The sequence below is a fragment of the Nyctereutes procyonoides genome, unplaced genomic scaffold (genome assembly GCF_905146905.1).
Source record: "Nyctereutes procyonoides isolate TBG_1078 unplaced genomic scaffold, NYPRO_anot_genome, whole genome shotgun sequence".
NCBI lineage: Eukaryota > Metazoa > Chordata > Mammalia > Carnivora > Canidae > Nyctereutes > Nyctereutes procyonoides.
Window position 1 is genome coordinate 10,679,513 of NW_026575044.1, and position 17,168 is coordinate 10,696,680.

The 17,168-nt window shown below is 37.9% G+C and overlaps 1 protein-coding gene across 10 annotated transcripts in view; it reads left to right on the top strand.

Annotated features, from left to right (window-relative positions):
- Nucleotides 1–17,168, top strand: part of CDC42BPA (CDC42 binding protein kinase alpha) — a 327,675-nt gene that overhangs the window by 93,872 nt on the left and 216,635 nt on the right. For all 10 annotated transcript variants that reach the window (XM_055323638.1, XM_055323632.1, XM_055323630.1 and 7 more), the window contains exons 3-4: nt 8,947–9,030; nt 14,922–15,017. In XM_055323638.1, coding sequence (XP_055179613.1) covers nt 8,947–9,030; nt 14,922–15,017 — 180 coding nt within the window. The remainder of the gene's footprint in view (nt 1–8,946; nt 9,031–14,921; nt 15,018–17,168) is intronic.

A 17,168-nucleotide genomic window follows, 5' to 3' on the forward strand; every position in this document is an offset into this window, starting at 1 on the left:
TCCATCATTGGGATCCTTCAGCCTCATTTCTTGCTACTCCTTCCTAGGAGGAAAATCTTTCCTTGTCCTGAACATCCTCACTCCTCTCTCCCACACAGATATTTCTGGCTTCTGGGTGTTCCTCATCTGCACTCACTTCCCAGAATCCTCTCCTGCAGTCAGACCCCTTGGTCCCCTTTCTGAGGGGTGCATTGTGTAGACTCGGGTGTCAGTCAACTCTTCCAAGATACTGTAACAGATATATTCACCTATTCCATACCTCCCTCCCTCACTCTCACCTTTTGTGTCAGGAATCTGTCTTTTGTGCTTTTTATAGGATCTTATTTTTACCTCTTGCACGTTGTACTGTAATTGTCTATTTAGCTCTATTTCCTACATTGACCTGTGAGATTTTTGAGGGCAAGAGCTCTTTTATTTTTGTATTCTCAGCAGTTAGCATAATGTCTGGCATATAGTCAGGTGGTCAAAAGGGTTCCAGTTATTTTCTAGATGAAATAATGAGGGGTTGAACCAGGCCAGTGGTAGTGGGGGAGAAGAGTGGGTAGGAGAGACAGATTGGAAAGAAGTCACTTGGATGTTATAGATGAGTTACAGGTAGAAGTTATGGATGGTTGAGGCGTGCAACATAGTACAGGAATTTGGTATACAGGGTTTTGACTTGCTGAATTTGAGATATTTGCTAAACATTTAGACATGACTGGTAGGTAGTTAGCAATATGGGTATAGATATTAGATCAGGATTTAGGAGTCATGAGCAGATAGGTGTGAGCTGGGGCACTTGGAATAGATAAGTCAGGAAGGGGAGGGGATATAAAAAGGTGGAGTAGGGATCATTGGGGAACATTTAACAAGTAAAAGAAAAATAGGAAAATATACTGATTATCAGCAGTGTTCAGTGGAAGAAAGGTTGAAGTAGATGAGAATTGAGAACAATAGATTTTACTTGGAAATTAGGTCATTATGGATCTTTGAGAGAATAATTTTGGTCCAGTGGAGTGAAATAGAAACTAGATGGAAATAAGGGATTGGAAGAGACTGGGAAACAAATAAATGATGAACAAGTGGGAAAAGCAAGCACATACTACTCTTTAAAAATGTGCTTTATGGAGAAATGATGCCTAATGCAAAAGAGATGTAATATCAGCTCCTTGAGGGGAGGGTAGCAGTGTGGTGAATTTCTGGTTTTATTTTTTTGTTTTCGGATGGGAGAAGGTCTTGGAAAAGTTTATCAATTGATATTCAGGAAGCAGAAGAAAGGGGGCTTGAAGTCCAAAAAGAAATCTTTAATGGAACAAGGGTAAGAAGGAAGAGGGGGCCTAGAATCAAGGTCTTGGGAGGTGTCGTTAGCCTTGAGAATAGTGGGGACTTTTCTTCCTTGGGTTAAAAAGGAAAAGAAGTAAGGATAAGTAGAAATACAGAGACATTTAAAGGTGTTGTGAGGGAATGTGAAGATCTATCTTCTATGAAGTAGGCTACCAGTCATTAATTGTGGGGTGACAGGTGGATAGGACAAGGTAGGATAGATGGTGGTGACAGGGTGGCCTAGGGTATTTTAGAAGATTGGTAAAGGACAGAGTATTACTGGTGGGACTGCAGGTAGATTTTAGGGTTCAGTGGAGGTTGAGCTGTGGAAATAAAGCAATAGTAAAAGTAAATTGTATATATATATATTTTTTTTTTTCATGAAAAGGACTGAAAAAAGGATAGGGCACTAGAGAATTATTTATACTTACACATTGGATTAAGTGAGGCAGATAGTGATGTTTGTCCTTCAGGTCTAATGCTTGGGCGGATTGAAGGCCCCGGGGACCGTGCTGTGGCAGACAACAGCGCAGCCATCGGAGACCAGGAACAGGTCCTGCCTGGCGTGGGCTGGTGACCTCCAGAGTCAACTCAGAGGACTTCATGCACGGCTGAGGATATATGAGAGTTAGTGTGGGAAGGTGCTTTTTTTTCTTCCTTTTTTTTCCCCGTATATTCTTGTACTATATGAATATCAGTTAAAATATGTAAAATAAAAGTAACAGATTGCACATAATTTACTTATTTTAAGATAGAGGGCATTTTGAATAGAAAAGTAGTATTGGCAGGATTGGCTGGATTGTGAGCTCTTGACTGCATATTCATTCCTGATGAAAGTATCTCTGGTGGCCTTAGGTCCCTGTATTTCTCAACTGATAGATTGTAAAGTGCAAAGACAACCCTACAGAGATAACGATTTCCTTCATGGTATTTTGTCTTCTATCAGGAATTTGTAAGTAGGTTTATATATGCCTCTGGCTCACTTCTGGCATGGATATCTGATAGGAGCAGCATTTCTAGCAATTAAGCTTTTTCTTAAAAAACGAAAACTATGAAAATAAAAGCATAATCTATGTAACTCCTTCCAGAAATGCATAAGTCATGGGAAACACTAAAGGAGCAAGATATAATAGAAAATCAGCAGCTCTGCCAGTTAAGAACCTTCTCTACGACTCACTTGTCAGTTACTGCTTAACTTAACGCTGGGTTTTCCTTTTTGCTTTCAGGAAAACCTTTAACTTACGCCCTGGGTGTTGCCTGTCCACAGTTTCCTGGTGGCTCACCGCTTCTGCCTGCTCCAGCCTTGCTCCGGCAGCTTCAAGGCTTCTGGGCTTCAGAGCTTGTTGGGAAAGCTTGCTGCTTTGGCCTGCTACCCCTGCTTCAGGTGTCAAAAAGCTTTTAATTAGCTTGCTTCCTCTACTTACTATAACTAGGCCCTTACGTGTCTGCATAGGCTAGTCCTAGGGTCTGAAGGGAGAATTATTTTTAGCTGTTCATTCTTCCTTAAAAATTCTTGTACCCTGGCTCTCCTGGGATTCGAGGGACAGTAAAAGCAGTGTTAAGTTCTCCTGCATGATTCAACTTTGGCAGCCCCTGCACCTACAGGGTTGATCCTCAGTCCCCAGGGGTGCACTGTCATGGGCACACCGAATTCGGGTAACCAGGTCTGTTCTGAGTGGCCGGTGCCCAGGCTGTGCCAGTTTTTAAATATTCTGACTATTGCTACTTATGTATAGATTGTGTCTCCAAGGAGAGTATCTTGTAGCTGTTTAGTAAATTCTTTGTTGTGTTTTTAGTTTGCTTGCTAAAGAGACTGTTTTTTTCCCCCTAGTAAATACTTTTAACACAGACTGATCACTAACAGAACATTATAAAAAACAAACACTGATTTCCATACATATTAACACTGATTACCGTTAACATGTTAATAGGTGTCAAGATGATAGGCATAATGAGTGGCAAGGTCTGTCCAGGGCCTCTAGGGGTGTTCAGTAGTTACACTAGTAAAAAGCGCTAGTGGTATAACGGGGCAGGGAGCACGGCAGGATGTACTTCAGAGTTGGAGCTCACTGAGGTCGTCGATGCAGTGTGCTCAGCCCAGTGCCAACCATAGAGTAAGCGCTCTGTAAATAAGAGTTGTTCTTATTTTATTATTATTATTATTATTATTATTATTAATAAATGATGGTAGGTATTGTACATTAGAAATAAAGAAAAGGAGATAAAGACTAAGTTGTGAAATCAAGACTTTAAAAGCCACACATGTCATTAAGAGAGCAGCATGGGCTAGAATAATCTCACACACACACACTTAATCTTAAAACACACACTTATATATCTTACCATAATGCCCTTTTTCAAAAACTTTTCTTTATGTTAGAGCATAAGCAGGAGGAGGGGCAGAGGGAGAGACAGAATCTCAAGCAGACAATGCACTGAGTGTGGAGCCCAGTGCAGGGCTCGATCCCACAACCGCGGGATCATGGCCTGAGCTGAAACCAAGAGTCGGATGCCTAACCGACTGAGCCATCCAGGTGCCCCATAATGCCTTGTTCTTACTTGAGTTTCAGTATCACTTTTGTAGTATACTTGAAGTTGATAATATTGATGCCGTAACAGTTTATTAAATAATAATAGTGAAGGGGAAAAGGAACTGAGAGGTGGTATAGAAAGTGTGACAGGACAGTGACTGTTTACAAAGAGACACTTCTCAGCTGAGCTTGAGAGAACAGACCATGTGACTTTCTGGGGGGAGCCTACTTGAGACCTAGGCAGTAAGTGCAAAGGCCATGGAGTTTGGATTAAACCAGGTGACCATTGTGTCTGCAGCAGAGTGCACTAGATTGAGAGAATGTATGAGATCTGGGAGGTTGGATGACCAGAATACATTGGCCTTATAAGTTAGAGTAGGTTGACTTTTACTTGGAGAGACATGGGAAGCTGTTGAAGTTTTGGAGCAGAGGAGTGTTACCATCTGAGCTACATTGAAATAGGATCATTAAGACTGCCAGGTTGAGAATAGATCGTGGGAGTTAAGTGTAGGAGTGGAAGGGCTGGTCCAGTGGATGGTCCAGACAGAACATGAAGGCAGGTTGTTTGGAGGGACTGGAGGAGGTGAATTCTGGGTATGTTGAACATAGACTAGATTTGAGGCCTGCATGGGAACTGTTACTGGAGATTGAAATTCTATTTAATATAGTGTGATAAATCCTATGTTAAATGTTGTAGCTATAAGTGCAGACACTTAAACTGTATTTAAGAACTCATTTCTTAACATGTGTCACGTGGTTTTTTCCTGTAGTGTTTACAGTTTTTCCAGCATAGTACTTTGAATATGAAGCCTTTAGAGACATCTCTGTGTTTAGTGTTTTTATAAAGTACATCTTTGTTCTGTGTTAAACTTCAGTCTTTACTTTCAGTCCATACTCAGAGGACTTTTTATTTTGATCAAGTTAAGTAAGAAAGGACATTTTAACATACATGCCCTCTTGCATGTCAATTGGCCGTGGTTCTTAAAAATCTAGAACCTGAAGTTAGAGTCCTGGGAGAAGCCTATTTTTTCTGAGTCTCTTGCTGCTGCCATGAACATGAAAATGATCTGTAGTGTTAGAGGAGAAAAGCAAGATGAGTTTTGTTTTATTTTATTTTAGCATTTCATCAGCTTCATGGTCTTGTCTTATTATGTCATCAATTCGATAATTCATGAATATTACCTGAACTGATATTTTAAAATTTCTCTATATCCCACCACATTTCAGAGAAGAGTTAAGGCAGTTCATAAATCTTTTGTAAAGGTAGCATGAAGAATGGTTGTCACCGTGCAGCAGTGTGGCACTCTTAATTGCCACATGTGTTCAGAGTGGGTCCCATTTGGGCCCTAACCGGCCACACTAAATACCCCAATAATTAATTAGTGGTCATTTCCTGACCAGGGTGAGGTGTGGTATTTCACACAGTCCTATTCCATGCTTCAAATTTTGCATGTTCCATACAGAAAACATAGAAAGATGAATAGAAATCATATCACTTAGAAATACCTCATCTTTAAAAATTTTGGTTCCTGTCTTTCTATTCACCTGACATAGAAATTCATAGGTAAGTATTTTGTATATATACAGAAAAAGTAATCAGTGTGCCAGCTTTAATAAATTTCTTACAAGCAGAATATTATTCTGCATTTTTGCCTATTAAATAGTATTCTTTAAGAATATTCTTAAAAAAAGAATATTCTTAAAAATATGACTAATTTTCTATTTTATGATATGTTTATTAAATTTCATCTTTTGGAATATTTAAGCTATTACTAATGGATTACTCTTGGAAACCACACTATAGTAAATGTTGTGGCTTCATTTTTACTTATACATCTTTTTAGTTGAGGACATTCCTAGCTGTATTTCTATGCTTCATGGGTATAAAGTTATTAGAAGTTGAAGAGATTGGAGTTGGAGAGATTGAAGAATTATTTCACAGTTAAAGAAATTGAATAAATTGGGATGTATAATGTCTGCTATGTATTGTGGGTTGGGCAAATGATGGTTAAGAGATTGGATAAGAATGTGTTTATTTTTTAGTGCAATTCCTGACACATAACAATAGCTGGAGTTATTGAACACTGCTAAGTGGTAAGCACTGTATACTTGTATTAATTATTTTAATCTTTACTACATTTTTAAAATCTTTACTACAATTATATGAGTACTACTAGTAATCCTATTACATTGATAAGAGAACTGAAGTTTTGAAAGGTTAAGTTACTTGCCCAGAGTTACACAACCAGGATTCAAAACCAAATGGTCTGGCTGCAGAGTGCAGTGCTATTACCGCTACCCTGAACAGCCACAGTAAATGTTGGCTCAGTGTTTGTACAGGAAATGCTAATTCACTTCACAGCTCTATAATCCAGGGGTGGTTTGGGTTCCAGGATATTTTGGATTTTTATTTATTTATTTTTTTAAAGATTTTATTTATTCATTCATGAGGGACACAGAGAGAGGCAGAGACACAGGCAGAGGGAGAAGTAGGCTCCATGCAGGGAACCCGATGTGGGACTTGATCCTGGGTCTCCAGGATCACATCCTGGGCTGAAGGCGGCGCCAAACCGCTGAACTACCGGGGCTGCCCTATTTTGGATTGTAGAAAGATAATTTAGTGCATATGCTCTTGTTTACATAGGACTCGTGTTGGGGTTTGGAGCAGCACCTCAAAAGCAGATGTGTTAGTGTTTCTGCAGTGAAGCGTATTTGTCTTTATACTAAATGAAAATAAAAAACCAAAAACCAAAAAAAACTGTAATTAGCCTAATGTCAGTACCTGCTGCCAAGTGAATTATGAACATCTTTTGGCTTTAGAATTGCAGGTAAGGGATTGTGAACCTGCATAAAACCCCCTAGGAGAGTATCTGGCATTTAGAGCACACTTAGTATGTGTTCATGGGTACTACTAGTACTCCTACCAGTTACCAGATACATACTCAGACACAGAGAACTAGTGATATGTACAGCTAGGAGTACTCTTCTCACAAGGACCTGAGGATGGGAAATCTTAAGTGTTAGAGTCTTTCAGCCATTCCTCCCTAAATCAGAATGAGGATGGCTTAAGTGATAGAATCTCTTCCTTGTCCTAAATGTAAGCATGTTGAGCTCAGTCAGTGCTCCTGTTTGCTTACTTTCAACATATAATGTGAGTCTACAGAGCAGCTAAACTTGTATTTCCAGCCTTTCAGAGGATTTGGTGAAACAATGTTTCAGGTTTTTCCTTGCTCTCTATCATAGACTCCTTTATTTTACCCCCATCTTTATTGAGATGTAATTAACATGTAACATTATGTAAGTGCAAGGCATACAAAGTGATGATTTGATACATGTATATGTTGCAAAATGATTAGCAGAGTAAGGTTAATATCACTCACAGAATTACCTTTTTAAAAAATTTGTGGTGAGAACATTTAACATCTTTTTTTTTTTTTTTTAGCAACTTTCAAGTATATAGTAAAATACTGTTAACTGTAGTCACCATGCTTTATATCACATCCCCAGAATGTATTCATCTTATAACTGGAGCTTTGTACCCCTTGACCAACATCTCCCCATCTTCCTCAGCCCCTGGCAACCCTCATTCTAGTCTGTTTTTATGCGTTTGACTCTCAGATTCCATATGTAAATGAGATCATGCAGTATTTATTTTTCTTTGTCTGGCTTATTTCACTTAGCATAATGCCCTCCAGGTTCATCCATGTTGTCGTAAAAGCAGGATTTCCTTCTGTTTTTATGGCTGAATAATATCCCATTGTATATGTGTGCCACATTTTCTTTATTCATCTGTTGATGGACATTCAGGTTGTTTCTGTGTCACGGACAGTCCTCTTTCTTTGAGCATGAAGCAATGGGAGAACAATTTAACTGACCCATCATTTCTGTAGATAGGACCAGAAATGACTAAGACTGAAGTGATTGCACTTGAAATCTAGATACCCGTCTTCTTTCCTACCATTTTAACTGTGAAAAACTATAATCACAAGTCATTATAACCATTTATGACAATTACCAAGAAATATCCTAGTTTATATAGTATTATACAGTAGTTTTAATTATATAGTCATATTACATTTATTGTAATTTAATCCAAATATAAATTTATTAAATGTTCCTAATATGTACATTTGCCATTAAGATTTTAAAAATTTCAACACTTGAGTTTAAACCCAGTCTCCATCCTTGGCAGGATCCCTTTGATCTGTTTGAAGACATGCTGTATGTAGTTTGTTCTCTCTTGCCACATGTTAGGGTATTTGTCTTCCTCATCCTGGCCCCCAGTGACTGGAAACAACCTTGATTCCCCCTTCTGCAGTGCTATCTCAGCCTTGCAGCATCCCCAGTGAGCTGGAAGGGCCCTTGGAGATCAGCTAGTAAAACCAAAGCAGAGAGGTAAAAACAAATGGAGTCAGTTTGTTGAGGCTTATTTATTTAAATTTGACAGTTTTTTGATCCATAACTGAATTACAAAATACAAAAATATTTGTTCCTTTTAATGTTGGAAAGGAATGTGTGAAGTCTGCAATTTTGTAGAGTCATTAGCCTTAATTGATCTTCGGGGGTGTTTGTGTGTGTGTGTGTGTGTGTGTGTGTGTGTGTGTGAGAGAGAGAGAGAGAGAGAGAGAGAGAGAGGTGGGGGGTTGTACAGTGGGTAAGAATATGTGGTGTGAAAAATAATATCATTTTCAGTTTATTTTATACTATTTGATTCCCACAAAACGTACTTGTTTTGGCAGCTGCATTTCCTGTAGCACTGTGTTGGAATTTGGCATGCAGTACTCAGTAAGCTCTGGTTACTTCAGTGTTGTACATTTTGGTCAATTTCCTAGTGACAGTAGATGTCAAGTTAAATTCCAGAGCAGAGAACTTGAAGAAGAGGATGTAACAGTGATACAGGGTTAAAAATACACTTAACATGTTTGGCACATGTTGACTAATGTCACCTTTTCAACTGACAATATTATTTGATTTTGGAGCTTAGACTATGAACTGCATGGAAGTCATTGATAATGTTGGTATTTATTTTCTTACAGAGAGGAAAAAGGAAAATGGATGACTGAAAAAGTTTTGTTACATTGTCGTATTTTAAAAGTTGTCTTTCCTTTTCTAGGTTGCTGTAGTGAAACTAAAAAATGCAGATAAAGTATTTGCCATGAAAATATTGAATAAATGGGAAATGCTGAAAAGGGCTGAGGTAAGATTCTGTTTATTGGAATGTTTAATGTTTCAGAAGTAATTTTAGAGACCTATAAAATTATAGATATCATTTACTAACATTGTATCTATGGTGGCATTTATTTTTAAGACGTATGAGATAAGTTCTACAATTTACAATTGTGACAGAGTAATGATAAAAGTTATAATGCATAAAAAATAAACATAAAAAGTTATAATCTGTGATGCTTATTTCATATTGTCTGAAAACTAAATGTGGGACTTGTATATTTTGTGAAAAGGAGGTGTGGAAACCAGTTTATTTTATAGGGAGAAATTTTGCAATAATGGATTTCCAACTTGATGTAACTCGTTTATATTATTCTGTATTTATCTGTGTTCTGCTCAAAGTGGAAGTCAACAGGAGTTTTGAATGTGCCCTCTAAGAATTCTCTTTATTGCTAATTATACAGTTAAATGTATATTTTTTATATTATGAAAGGATGGTAGCAAAATCTATTGCAAGAATTGCCAGTGTTTTTATGTTGATGCTAGATATGAGGGAATGATGGGAGTGATGTTAAAATTATCTCATAGCTGTTATGCTATGGTCAGAACTGACGTTACGCCTAGATTTGGGAAGGGATTCTGGGGGTCTCCTGCTCTGTGAGATCATGGTGAGTGGCCAGACAGGGTCCTCAGGGGCCTCAGTGTGGAAGTATTTCAGTATTTGAATTTGTAGGAGGATCATACTGTTGTGTAGACTGAACATTAGCTCTGGAAGTAAGATTTCTCTAATGAGAAATTAGCCCTTAGAAACCTTTCTTTATCCACCAGTACTGGTAGCAGCAACCTGGGGGGCAAAAAAAAACCCTGAACATATAGAGAAAAGCAAAAATGGTTCCCTTGGTGATAGATGTGGCAGTAGTAAAATACCTCATCTGTTTCTGTGGAGAAATTTGAAAAATGTAACAAAACTTGAAGTGAAAGCTAATCATTTATGTTCCATCATGTAGAATCGATCACTAACCTTTGGGGCAAGTTTTTGCTTTCAGCTTTGTCTTCTGTGAGTCTCCTGACAAAACCTGCACAAGAGAAGTACACATAGAGTATTTATAAAAACGAGTGGTGCCACGTTACAGATAAAATAGAAGCCCTCTCTGAGTCCACCCCATGGGGTGCAGCCCCTCCCTGCCTCCCAGAGGTAGCCTCCCTGGAACAGTGTCCTGATGAGAAAAGTATTTGGAAACTTTTACATCACTCTCTGGCATTATTTTGACTCTATTGAACTTCCTTAAGACTAAATTGCCTTTTGTCACTGGTTGGATTTTCCAGGAAGCCCATAGGGAGACTGAATTAGGGTGTTCTTCTGAAATGGCTGTTGATAGAAAGGTGAAACATCATGTTCAGGGGGAAGTCAAGCTGTCTCACGGGGAGCTGTGGAGCAGAAATGGTCCTTCGGAGTCCCGCCTGAGGCCCATGGACTGACCTTTTTCGCACCTGCCTTATTCATTCATGGACTCTGGGCCATCCACAGGAGGACATAACCTTGGGATCGTAGAGCACTTGCAGCTGAGGTAGAGCCTGCAGGTGCTGGCAGCACCGCCAGCAGCTGGAGCAACAAATATTATTAGTAAGAAATAGCAAATAAGTCTGTTCTAATTGTTTCACAGAAATCATAATTGTAGTAAGCTTAGTGTTTCAGCATTAGAAGTTTTTATGAGTTAAAATTTGTGCTATTTTCTATGAAGTTGGTGTTGGGGAGAATTAGAAGAAAAGGAAGGATCACAGGGTTAGCTTTCATTACAGAAGTGGCAAAGTTGAAGATAAGGAACAATTGGAAATTAAATTATTTTATTGAATTAAAAACCATTAATATATTCTCTTTCTGGGATGAGATGGAATAGGTATATTTCTTCATATTCCTCCCACTAAGTACAGTTTTAGAGACCCTTGACATTTTATATATAAAAGAAATTTTTTTAAAAATTTTTTTTATTTATTTATGATAGGCACATAGTGAGAGAGAGAGAGGCAGAGACATAGGCAGAGGGTGAAGCAGGCTCCATGCACCGGGAGCCCGACGTGGGATTCGATCCCGGGTCTCCAGGATCGCGCCCTGGGCCAAAGGCAGGCGCCAAACCGCTGTGCCACCCGGGGATCCCTATATAAAAGAAATTTAAGGAGATTCTAAAAGGCAGGAGAAGGTGGACCTTGGGGCCTGAGGGCAACACTCATTCTGTGTTATTCCAATAGAGAAACCAAATAGGGACCATACAAAGAAAATTAAAGACCACAGTGCTTTGTGAACATAGATACAAATATCCAACATGTTAGCAGATAGAATTCAGCAGTGTATGAAAAGACTTGTGCATACACCATGACCCAGTGGCATTTACTTCAGGTATAAAAAGGCTAGTTCGATATTTGAAAGGAACCCTCCTCAAACTACTTGAAACTTTCGTCTTTTAGGAAGAAATTCTACATTAAAATTTTTACAGAGAGATTCATGTAGGAGTAGAGTAGAGTTGTATTTCTATGCTTGAGTTATCAAGTCCTTTTTTAAATGTTTTAAAAAAAAAACCCTGTTCTGACCATGATCTGGCTTTGGAAAACTGGGCCTACCAGTGATGCTTAATCACTTACAGATGAGCAGCAAAATGTCTCGATTTGTAACCTGTGTGTTGTTGATGCTTTATACACTTTTTCAAAGACATACCTCCAACCTTTTTAGCTGTATTTATTTCCATTTAAGGCATATAACAAATATAGAACTAGTGGGACATGCATTATTTGAAGGTAGCAGGATACCTTCTCTCTTTCTATTCCTGGGTGGCTGAATACCTGCTAACTAATTTTACAGGTGCAGAGCCGCCTGGCCCTGCTGTTGATCATTTACAAACTTGGTTAGTGTGTCAACCATCCCTTCTTGTCTCCTCATCTGTGACAGAATCTGAAGAAGCTCTGTGACCTCCAGTAACCCTTCCTACATATTTATTACATTCTTATATATTCATATTCTACTTTTAAAGGAGGATATTAAAAAAAATTTTTAAAGGTAGAAATAGACATTATTATAGCCTTTATCCATGTGGAGCCCTCAGTATAACTTCATGAACTTTGTGGTATGCATGCATTGTGGTTTGGTTAATATTGATTTAGAACAGGGTTTCTCAGCAGTGGCACTTATGACATTTGGGGCCAGATGATTACTGTAGGGGCTGTCCTGTGCATTGTAGGATGTGTAACAGCATCCCTGGCCTCTTTCTAGTAGATTGCCATTACCCTCACATCCCCTAGTTGTGACAGCTGAGGACCATGAGACATACTGAAGCAGAAAAGAACATGATGCTGTACATCTAAATTCAGTATCTGAGGCATCATTATGGATAGTTTAACACCTAAATACTTAGGGATAAAATTGCATGACGTCTGGGATTTGCTTCAAAAAAAGAAAAAACCCTGTGCATGTGTGTACATGTGCATGCACACACATGTACATGGAGGGAGGGTCATGGTATGTGAAGGGTGCAGTACTGGGTTTGAGGAGGTGAGGGTGTACGTGATGAAACCAGATTGAACGGTAACATCATTGTTGAAGTTGGCTGGTTGATGAGGCCATTGTGGGAAGGAGGTGCTTTTACTCTTCTCTCTTGTATGTGTTTGAAGTTTTAGGTCATAGCTTATATTTTAATTTTTTTAATTTATTTTTTCACTGAAGGGTTTGGAATAGATGAGAATGTACTAAAGTTTAATCTATTGACAAAAAAGTCTTTGGAGCTTTATTGAGTTTGGAGCCACCAATCACGTTTATTAGAATTTAGCTAGAATGTCTGTGAGGTTTCAGAAGGCTGTCATAATAAGATAAAGCCAGGAGAATGGAGGCTTTCTGGGCTCTGACCATCTTTACCCCTCTCAGAACCATTAGTGGCAAACTATAACCCAGGTCACTAAAATTGTAAAACACAATTTAGCAGTGAGTGTGTCAACCAGCATGTAATGCTGTGGATTTAGATAGTTGAATTGGCAGGTAAAACTGCCCATTTATTTGGTTTAAGCTTTAATTGTTTTAAAATTTTTCTCTGGTGCTATTTCATGCATGACTTTTGGAAGTTCCCATCAAATAAAATTTATGGGAATACCTGGAAAAATTAAGGTACCTAATTAGGGTAAAATAATGTTGATAGCAAACATAATTATTAATTTTTTAATGGGAATAAGTAAGTATTTCCTGTAGATAGGATACTGTGTGATGATTTTTCAGTGTGCATGGAATATCCTGCAGCCATGAAGAAGAGGTAGGTGGGTCTCTGTACTGGTGTGGAAAACTGTTCAGGTATACTTGAAACTGTTCAGGTATACTTGAAAAAAGAAACTTATGGAGCACTATGATCTGATTTGTGTGAAGAAAAGAGGTACCATATGAATATTGTCTGTGTGCATGTGCGTGCTCATGTTCATGCTTACAGAGAAATTTTCTGAGAAAATACTCAGCAGAGTAGCTGGTGGTGACCTCTGGACACCCGTGACAATGTGAGTATGGGGCTGTTTTTTGTTTTTTGTTTTACTTTACCTGTCAGTTCTTTTTGAGCTTGCTGGCATAGTGGGGTTTTAAAAATTGAAACCTTGAAGATGATAAATTATAGAATTATAGTGTATCATATAAAATTATTATTGTTAGCCATACATTTCTAAGGTTCTCAGAATGTACCCTTATAATAGTGGAAATAGGGTTTCAGAATTAAATTAAAACTTTTACAAATCAAAAAGAAAAAGATAATTCATTAGAGAAAATGGACAAAGGGAATGAACAATTCATAGAGAAAGTTCATATGTAAAAAAAAGCATATGTAAAGCTGTTTATATGCATGGGGAATTAGGAATATGTTGATGAAAGGAACAGTGAAGTATAGTTTTACAGCCATCCTATTGACACACTTAAAAGCCTAATAATGCTAAATGCAGTTGAGGATGTGGGGGAGTAAAGGAGATTTCTACACTGGGTTGAGGGTAGTAATCGATATACACTTAGAGAAAATTGGCTATGTCTGGTAAAGTGGAAAATGCTTGTAGCTAGCATTTTGACTTCTAAGTGTACACCCCGAGGAGATTCTTGTACATTTGTACAAATATATTCATTGCAACATCATAAAACGAAAATTGGAAGTGACCTATGTTTTCCTGGTTTGGGTTTGCATACATAAATTCTGGTATATTCAGACAAGGGAATGTCATAGCAATTGAAAGGAAAATAGTCAAAACAAAACAAAACAAAACAAAAAAAAAAAAGGAAAATAGCCAAATAGCCATCATTGAATAAGAAGCAATCAAGTTGTAGAAGGATAGATAAAATTATGACATTCATGTAAACTTTCAAAATGCAAAACAATTCTGTTGTTTTAGACAGAAAAATGTGTGATCAAAGTATATGAAGGAAAGAACATAGTGTGTATAGTAACTTTGGATTATTCATTTTATCAGGAAGAAAGAAGGGAAATATGTAAAGAAGAGGAAGACTACAACTTGTATTTTATTTCCTTAAAAATAACAGAAGTAAAGGTGGCAAAATGTTAACGTTTATATTATCTGAATGGTAGGTTGGACTGTGGTCATTAAATGCATATGTGCTTTTTTTCTGTTTTTTTTTTAAACTACAGCCATATTTTTTAATATAAAATGTTTTCAAGTGTACTATTCCCATTGTCTGCTTTCTGAGAGAGCTTGACTTATTGAAAAGTCATATCATATTGGATGTATTCTTTTCCTAGGACAGGAAGTATAATAAACATATTCTTTTTCCAGGACAGGAAGTATAATAAACATACTCCATTTCCAGGACAGAAAGTATAATAAACATATTAAGCAATTGTTTGCATAATATATTTTACATAAAGTGTCCTCTGACTAAAAAAAATTGTTTTTCCTTTTCAGACAGCATGTTTTCGTGAAGAAAGGGATGTATTAGTGAATGGAGATAATAAATGGATTACAACTCTGCATTATGCTTTCCAGGATGACAATAATTTAGTAAGAATCATTTCTATGTGTTTCTATATTCTTATTAAATTTTTATTGGCAGAATTTAGTATTATTCTCTTCTAAGCATTATTTAAATGTAGTTATTTAGAAAAGCACGAATTTCACAGCATATAAATTGTGTATTTAATATATCCTCCCACCCTGAGTAATTTGATAGCTTTCCACTGGAATATTTTATCCTTTTTAATAAACAAGTCTAAACTAAATCCCAACATTCAGATTCTTTAAAAGGTGTTCAGGATTTTTCTTTTCGTGCTTTTCCCAATATGTTTTATTTGTAGTATTCTATGGCTATTTGGCACTTTACAAATTTTTCAAAGTGGCCATGTGCTGCTTGAAGTAGAGAGCCACATTTAAAATCTAGGCTGCATGACGCCTGGGTGGTTCAGTGATTGAGCGTCTGCCTTTGGCTCAGATCGTGATCCTGTGGTCATGGAATTGAGTCCCACATCGGGCTCCCCACAGGGAGCCTGCTTCTCCCTCTGCCCATGTCTCTGCCTCTCTCTGTGTCTCTCATGAATAAATAAATAAAATCTTAAAAAAAAATCTATACTTCATCTGATTTTATATGGACATCACAAACCACATGACAGAGGAAGTTAGGAATGAGGTCAGAGGAATATTGAAATATGAGAATCACGGCTAATTCAAGATTGAAGGGATCAACAAGGGAACAGGGAACCCACCACCACTGGGTGTACAACTCCTGGGCCTACTGATTGAGGTTCTTGATCTCCAGGCCCAAGTTTTCATTTTGGGTTTTTTTTAGCATGTGTGTGTTGAGCTCCTGCTGTGTGCCAGACACAACATTGTATACTGGGGTATAAAATGAATAAGATGTCTTATTCACATGATGGGTGTTTATTGGACATGTGCCATCTGCTTGGCATTGTTCTCTAGATTCTGGAGATTCAGTAGTAAGACAAAGGATCCAAGGTAAGATAGTGAATCCAAAGTCAAGTAAATGATACTTTCAGATTATTTCAGATGAAGAATGTGTAACATTTCTTCAAAGGTGTGAAGTCAATGGGGACACTTCTAGGACAAATATAAATTAGTTAAACCAAGAAGGGAGAAGAGGCAGAGGGCTTGGTGAACCAGAATGTTGAAATTGAAGCTCGTTTCGTTTGCACTGAGAAGGATGGATGAAGGGTTGGGGTTGGAGAGATCAGAGAGTCACATCATATAGCACCTTACATGTTATAGTAAAGAAATTAGACTTTTACATCCATGTTTTTCAAAACAATGGGATTTTCTTGGTCATGGAACTCTTGTGTATATTTTAGAATGACATTATGTCTGCAAGCCAAGACAGTGAGGTCTTAACTGGTTTCTTAGCTTCTTCCTTCTGCCTCCCCTCGTGATGACTTAGGTGTCTCGCACAGAGCAAAGTGTGAAACTGCTGTTTGAGGACTGTGGAGAGTCTGTGGTGGGAGGGGACAAGAGATGTGTTTGAGGGACTGGAAGAAGCCAGTGTAATTACGGTAGCGAAAGGGAGGGAGTACAAAATGGTGCTTCAGACAGTGGTGGATGCTGAGGATCTAGGATCGATTCTGATTTCAGGAAAGGCTTCAGGGGAGAGTGTGAAAAATTATTAGTTCTCCAGCATCTGACTTGTGGTTTTCAGTGCTTAGTCGTTGATGAATTGAGTTAGGAAATATATTTGGGAAGGGAAACTTTAGAGCAGAGGGAAGGTGATTAGTTTAATTTGGTATGTATTGGGTTTGAAGTATTGTGTGATCCACTTAGTGACTTAGGGATATAAGTCTGGTGCTCCTGAGGGTAAATAGCACTATATATATCTTATAGGGTTCTTATCTTGTAGATCAGTTTTTGGCAAACTACAATCTGCAGCTCAAATTTGACCCACCTATATTTTTGTACAGCCCACAAGCTAAGAATTGTTGTAATATTTTTAAATATTTGAAAAATCAAAAGAATATTTTGTGACATGCAAATGTTATATTAAATTCAGATTTCAGTGTCCGTAAAGTTCTGTTGGGATGCAGCCATGCTTGCTGATCTGTATGTTGCACAATGATGGCAGAGTTGGCTTCTTATGTTAGAGGGGAACACCATACATATGCATTAACTCTGGATGCTGTGCACTGCTGCTCAGCAGGCTACAAATTTCTGTGA